Source organism: Heptranchias perlo, chromosome X, assembly GCF_035084215.1.
Source record: "Heptranchias perlo isolate sHepPer1 chromosome X, sHepPer1.hap1, whole genome shotgun sequence".
NCBI lineage: Eukaryota > Metazoa > Chordata > Chondrichthyes > Hexanchiformes > Hexanchidae > Heptranchias > Heptranchias perlo.
The window spans coordinates 1234712-1242211 of NC_090370.1; the positions used below are offsets into that span (position 1 = coordinate 1234712).

At 50.9% G+C, this 7500-nt stretch overlaps 1 protein-coding gene across 1 annotated transcript in view; it reads right to left on the bottom strand.

Annotated features, from left to right (window-relative positions):
* The window catches only part of LOC137306880 (low-density lipoprotein receptor-related protein 1-like), a 252054-nt gene that overhangs the window by 65255 nt on the left and 179299 nt on the right, over positions 1-7500 (bottom strand). The window contains 4 exon segments of the mRNA XM_067976269.1: positions 807-872; positions 2782-2901; positions 4358-4443; positions 6927-7110. Coding sequence (XP_067832370.1) covers positions 807-872; positions 2782-2901; positions 4358-4443; positions 6927-7110 — 456 coding nt within the window.

Genomic DNA, 7500 nt, shown 5'->3' on the forward strand with positions numbered 1-7500 from the left:
TCAATCGGCCCCTCGAGCCTGCTCCGCCATTCAATAAGATCATGGCTGATCTGATCCTAACCTCAAATCTAAATTCATGTCCAATTTCCTGCCCGCTCCCCGTAACCCCTAATTCCTTTTACTTCTAGGAAACTGTCTATTTCTGTTTTAAATTTATTTAATGATGTAGCTTCCACAGCTTCCCGGGGCAGCAAATTCCACAGACCTACTACCCTCTGTGAAACAGCCTTCCAGTTACAAAAACACCCATTGACCATTACACTTTGCTTCCTGCCGCTGAGCCAATTTTGGATCCAATTTGCCACTTTCCCTTGGATCCCATGGGCTTGTACTTTTTTGACCAGTCTGCCATGCGGGATCTTGTCAAAAGCCTTGCTAAAATCCATGTAGGCGACATCAAATGCACTACCCTCATCGACCCCCACCTTGTTACCACCTCAAAAAATTCAATCAAGTTCATCAGACACGACCTTCCCTTAACAAATCCATGCTGACTGTCCTTGATTAATCCGTGCCTTTCTAAATGACGGTTTATACTGTCCCTCAGAATTGATTCCAATAATCTGCCCACCACCGAGGTTAGACTGACTGGCCTGTAATTACTAGGTCTATCTTTTTCTCCCTTTTTAAACAACGGTACGACGTTAGCAGTCCTCCAAATCCTCCGGCACCACGCCTGTAGCCAGGGAGGATGGGAAAATGTTGGTCAGAGCCTCCGCAATTTCCTCCCTGGGGTACATTTCATCCGGGCCTGGCGATTTATCAACTTTCGAAGGTGCTAATCCCCTTAATACTTCCTCTCTCACCATGCTCATCACATCCAATATTTCACACTCCTCCTCCTCAACTACAATCTCCGCATCGTCCCCCACCTATGTGAGGACAGACGTAAAGTATTCATTAAGAATACTTCTTCAGCGTTCTCAAGATTCCCCCCACCAGAGGAAATAGCTTCCCCATGTCAACCCGAATCGAATCTTTTTAACATTTTAAACACCTCAATCAGATCACCCCTCAATCTTCTATACTCATTTCACATTGGCAGGCTTTGGCAGAAGAGAGCTCCACGCCATCACTCTGGCTGGATTCGATCCCACAGAATCACATCGCGTCCACATCACAAAAACAGGCCATTCGGCCCGTCTGGTCCGTGCTGGTGTTTATGCTCCACACGAGCCTCCTCCCTCCCTACTTCATCTCACCCTATCACCATATCCTTCTATTCCTTTCTCCCTCATGTGTTCATCCAGCTTCCCCTTAAATCCATCTACACTATTCCCCTCAACCACTCCATGTGGGAGCAAGTTCCACATTCTCACTGCTCTCTGGGTAAAGAGGTTTCTCCTGAATTCCCTACTGGATTTATTTGTGATTATCTTATATTTATGGCCCCCTAGTTTTGGTCTCCCCACCCAAGTGGAAATATCTTCTCTACGTCTACCCTATCAAACCCTTTCATAATTTTAAAGACCTCTATCAGGGTCACCCCTCAGCCTTCTCTTTTCCAGAGAAAAGAGCCCCCAGCCTGTTCAGCCTTTCCTGATCAGTATAACCTCTCAGTTCCGGTATGATTCTTGTGAATCTTTTTTGTACCTTCTCCAATACATCCTTCTTGTAATATGGAGACCACAACTGTGCACAGTGCTCCAAGTGTGGTCTAACCAAGGTATATGGAGACCAGAACTGTGCACAGTGCTCCAAGTGTGGTCTAACCAAGGTATATGGAGACCAGAACTGTGCACAGTGCTCCAAGTGTGGTCTAACCAAGGTATATGGAGACCAGAACTGTGCACAGTGCTCCAAGTGGGGTCTAACCAAGGGATATGGAGACCAGAACTGTGCACAGTGCTCCAAGTGGGGTCTAACCAAGGGATATGGAGACCAGAACTGTGCACAGTGCTCCAAGTGGGGTCTAACCAAGGTATATGGAGACCAGAACTGTGCACAGTGCTCCAAGTGGGGTCTAACCAAGGTATATGGAGACCAGAACTGTGCACAGTGCTCCAAGTGGGGTCTAACCAAGGGATATGGAGACCAGAACTGTGCACAGTGCTCCAAGTGGGGTCTAACCAAGGGATATGGAGACCAGAACTGTGCACAGTGCTCCAAGTGGGGTCTAACCAAGGGATATGGAGACCAGAACTGTGCACAGTGCTCCAAGTGGGGTCTAACCAAGGTATATGGAGACCAGAACTGTGCACAGTGCTCCAAGTGGGGTCTAACCAAGGGATATGGAGACCAGAACTGTGCACAGTGCTCCAAGTGGGGTCTAACCAAGGGATATGGAGATCAGAACTGTGCACTGTGCTCCAAGTGGGGTCTAACCAAGGGATATGGAGATCAGAACTGTGCACAGTGCTCCAAGTGGGGTCTAACCAAGGTATATGGAGACCAGAACTGCGCACAGTACTCCAAGTGGGGTCTAACCAAGGTATATGGAGATCAGAACTGCGCACAGTACTCCAAGTGTGGTCTAACCAAGGTATATGGAGATCAGAACTGCGCACAGTACTCCAAGTGGGGTCTAACCAAGGTATATGGAGACCAGAACTATGCACAGTACTCCAAGTGTGGTCTAACCAAGGTTCTATAACATAACTTCTTAGCGTTTCAATTCGTTTCCTCTAGAAATGAACCCGTGTTTGGTTTGTTTTTTTTTAAAAAATTGGCCTTATTAACCTGCGTCGCTACTTTAATGACGTGTTCCCAGGTACCAGGGATAACAGCGATGAATATACAAGTCACAGCATCACCTGAAACCCAGAGGTCATTAATACTTACTTCAACGTTACTTCCATTGAGGTGCATTCTCCGTATCATGCTACCCTGAGTCGTCACGTCCGTCCAGTAAATGTGCTGCTCCTTGTAGTGGAAATCCAATGCCACTGCATTATTCAAGCCCTGTAACAAAAAAAAACCCACCACAGGCGTTACAGGCCAATCTGTCCAAGAGAGAATTATTTGACATATATTGTAATGGAAAGAACTTGGCATTTATAGGGCGCCTTTCAAGACCTCAGGACGTCCCAAAGCCCTTTACAGCCACTGAAGTACTTTTTCTTTTGAAGTGTAGTCGCTGCTGTGATGTAAGGACAATTACAACTGCAGCTGATATGTGCACAGCAAGATCCCACAAACAGCAATTTTTAAAAAAAAAGTGATGTTGGTCGAGGGATAAATATTGGCCCCAGGACACCGGGGTGAATTCCCCCCCTGCTCTTCCACCAATAGTGGCCTTGGGATCTTCTACATCCACCTGAGGGGGCAGGCACGTCTCATCCAAAAGATAGCCCCTCCGACAGCGCGGCGCTGCCGCGGCACCGCCCCTCCGACAGCGCGGCGCTCCCGCGGCACCGCCCCTCCAGACAGCGCGGCGCTCCCGCGGTAGTGGCATTGGGAGCGTCGGCCTGGATTACGGGGCTCGAACCCACAACCTTCTGACACGGTAATGGGCAGTCGAGTTTTTTTTTCTCCCCGTTGTCCTGGCCAATATTTATCCCTCACCCATCACTAAAAACAGGTTATCTGGCCAACATTGGCAAATTGGCTGCCGTGTTTCATAAGAAAGAACATAAGAAATAGGAGCAGGAGTAGGCCAATCGGCCCCTCGAGCCTGCTCCGCCATTCAATAAGATCATGGCTGATCTGATCCTAACCTCAAATCTAAATTCATGTCCAATTTCCTGCCCGCTCCCCGTAACCCCTAATTCCCTTTACTTCTCGGAAACTGTCTCTTTCTGTTTTAAATTTATCTAATGATGTAGCTTCCACAGCTTCCTGGGGCAGCAAATTCCACAGACCTACTACCCTCTGAGTGAAGAAGTTTCGCATCTCAGTTTTGAAGGAGCAGCCCCTTATTCTAAGATTATGCCCCCTCGTTCTAGTTTCACCCATCCTTGGGAACATCCTTACCGCATCCACCCGATCAAGCCCCTTCACAATCTTATATGTTTCAATAAGATCGCCTCTCATTCTTCTGAACTCCAATGAGTAGAGTCCCAATCTACTCAACCTCTCCTCATATGTCCACCCCCTCATCCCCGGGATTAACCGAGTGAACCTTCTTTATACTGCCTCGAGAGCAAGTATGTCTTTTCTTAAGTATGGAGACCAAAACTGTATGCAGTATTCCAGGTGCGGTCTCACCAATACCTTATATAACTGCAGCAATACCTCCCTGTTTTTATATTCTATCCCCCTAGCCCTACAATACAACACTGACTACACTTCAAAAACTACTTCTTTGGCCGAGAAGCACTTTGGGACGTCCTGAGGTTGAAAAAGGTGCTTATATAAATGCAAGCTCTTTCTTTGTTTCACTTGTAAAATATAGAGTACTTTTTAAACCAGTGCTCACCTGTTTCAGCAACGTGTAGTTGGTACCATCCAGATTCAGTTTCCGTAGGTAGTAGCGATTAGCGAATATAAGGAAGGCTTCATCATCTAACAACAGAAAAGAGAAGATGGCATTCTGTCGTGGTGACCCTAATTAATGTACTGGAGCCAACACATTTCACCATGATGGATGTGCAATAAGAAACCTGTACACAATGACACTTGTTAACTTAAACACTCACTACTGGCCGGACACATCAACAATGTGCATTTATACAGCGCCTTTAATAAAATGTCCCTGACACGCTTCACAGGAGCGTAAATCAGACAAAATCTGACACCGAGCCATGTAAGGGGATATTTGGGACGGGTGACCAAAAGCTTTGTCAAAGAGGTAGGTTTTAAGGAGCGTCTTAAAAGGAGGAGAGTGTGGCGGAGAGGTTAAGGGAGGGAATTCCAGAGCTTAGGGTCCAGGCCGCCAATGGTGGGAGCGATGGAAATCGGAGGATAAGCAAGAGGCCAGAATTGGAGGAGCGCAGAGATTTCGGAGGGGTGTAGGAGGTTACAGAGATGGGGAGCGAGGAGGCCACGCAGGGGATCCGAAAACAAGGAAGATAATTTTAAAAAGAGAGTTCTTCGCTGGATCGGGAGCCAATGTAGGTCAGCGAGCACCTCTCCACCTCTCTCTCTCTCCTCCTTTAAGACGCTCCTTAAAACCTACCTCTTTGACCGAGCTTTTGGTCACCTGTCCCTAATATCTCCTTATGTGGCTCGGTGTCAGTTCTTGTCTGGTTTACGCTCCTGTGAAGCGCCTTGAGGATGTTTTTACTATGTTAAAGGCGCTATTATAAACAAAAGTTGGCAGACTGTGGGACACTTCCGGGTTTTGGTGGGGGGAACGGGGGGGGAAGGAGAGAGGGCTTGTACGGCGTTGCCAGTCGCTGGACAAACTCACGGGTCCATTACTTAAAAAACATTTGAGCCACTTCGGTAATCTGCAGTTCCTTCAATCCAGCCTTGCAGCACAAAGGAACCACTGTTGAAAGGTTTTTTGGGCTGGAAAACCACAAGCCTTTCTGGGGGCACTGTGATTAGGAGGCGGCTAATTACATGCTCGGTTTCTGCGACCACATCGAGACAACCGCATAACAACTGCAACAATGCTCAGTCAGGGACTGACTGATGCACTTCCAAAAATTAAAAGGCACAGGGGGCAGGGAGAAAGGATTCTATAAATAACAACGGTAGCAATCTTGTCTTTGTTCTCTCTCGTCTGTCTGCAAAAAAAAAGCAACAGCAAAATGCATTTCCATTTTAAAAAGATTCCTTCTGGCCACTCCGCTTGCAAGGCCAAGGGAAGTTTGCTTTTGATGTGCATTGTCTGCTGGCTGCTGTTTTGTTCTTGCAGATCAAAACTCTGCGTAGATGGCGCTCTGAATTTAAACAATCTTTTCGGAGTCAATGGGTTGCTCGATGTCCACCGCCCCCAGCATGCCCTCTAATCCCAGCAGATGAAATGAACAGCCTCGATGAGGCAGAGTGCAGGATCTCAGCGACCAGAAACCTCGGTTTAACGTCTCATCCGAAAGACGGCTCCGACAGTGCAGCACTGACCCTCCTGACAGTGCGGCGTGCCCTCAGTGCCGCCCCTCCTGACAGTGCGGCGCTCCCTCAGTACCGCCCCTCCGACTGTGCAGCGCTCCCTCAGTACCGCCCCTCCGACAGTGCGGCGCTCCCTCAGTGCCGCCCCTCCGACTGTGCAGCGCTCCCTCAGTGCCGCCCCTCCGACTGTGCAGCGCTCCCTCAGTGCCGCCCCTCCGACTGTGCAGCGCTCCCTCAGTGCCGCCCCTCCGACTGTGCAGCGCTCCCTCAGAGCCACCCCTCCGACAGTGCGGCGCCCCCTCAGTACCGCCCCTCCGACAGTGCTGCGCCCCCTCAGTACCGCCCCTCCGACAGTGCGGCGCTCCCTCAGTACCGCCCCTCCGACAGTGCGGCGCTCCCTCAGTACCGCCCCTCCGACAGTGCGGCGCTCCCTCAGTACCGCCCCTCCGACAGTGCGGCGCTCCCTCAGTGCTGACCCTCCGACAGTGCGGCGCTCCCTCAGTACCGCCCCTCCGACAGTGCGGCGCTCCCTCAGTACCGCCCCTCCGACAGTGCGGCGCTCCCTCAGTACCGCCCCTCCGACAGTGCGGCGCTCCCTCAGTACCGCCTCTCCGACAGTGCGGCGCTCCCTCAGTACCGCCCCTCCGACAGTGCGGCGCTCCCTCAGTGCCGCCCCTCCGACAGCGCGGCGCTCCCTCAGCGCTGACCCTCCCACAGTGCTGGCCACTTCCTACGTAACGGGCTCGAGGGGCTGAATGGCCTCCTCCTGTTCCTGTGTAACAGGCTCGAGGGGGCTGAATGGCCTCCTCCTGTTCCGATGGACTCAAACTCACACCCCACGCGAGTTGGGGAGACGACAGCGACCCTTGTTTTGGGGAGAATACTCCTCTGGCGCTGCAGGTTTCAATGGTGGGGGGGGGGGGGGGGGGCGGAAACCAAGATTAACGCAAGGCTCGACTGCTCCGCGGGCGAGTCTCCCCGGCCGGTACCTGAGGTGGTCTTGCAGCTGGTTGGGTCGCCTGTTCTCAAGACGTAGCCCTCGGAGCAGGTGCACCTGTAGCTCCCGAAGGTGTTGAAGCAGTACTGGCTGCAGGGGTGGGTGGTGGTGCACTCGTCCAAGTCGACGCACGTTTTCCCGTCGTCCTTCAGTCTGAATCCGGGCCGGCACCTGCACTGGAAACATGGGCATGGGGGTGGGGGGAGATGAGGCATTCATTAACCATCCGCATCGAGGGCTTTAAAGGGGGGATTGGGGGGGGGGGGGGGCGGGAAGGTCGTCACGGGCATGGAAAGCTCGCGCACCCCAGTGCTGGGGAACTCCGACTGCAATTAGGAAAGCAAATGGCATGTTGGCCTTATTTCATGGGGGTTGGAGTATAAGAGTAAGGAAGTCTTACTACAATTGTACAGGGCTTTGGTGAGACCTCACCTGGAGTACTGTGTACAGTTTTGGTCTCCTTATCTAAGGAAGGATAGACTCGCCTTAGAGGCGGTGCAACGAAGGTTCACTAGATTGATTCCTGGGATGAGAGGGTTGTCCTATGAGGAGAGGTGGAGTAGAAT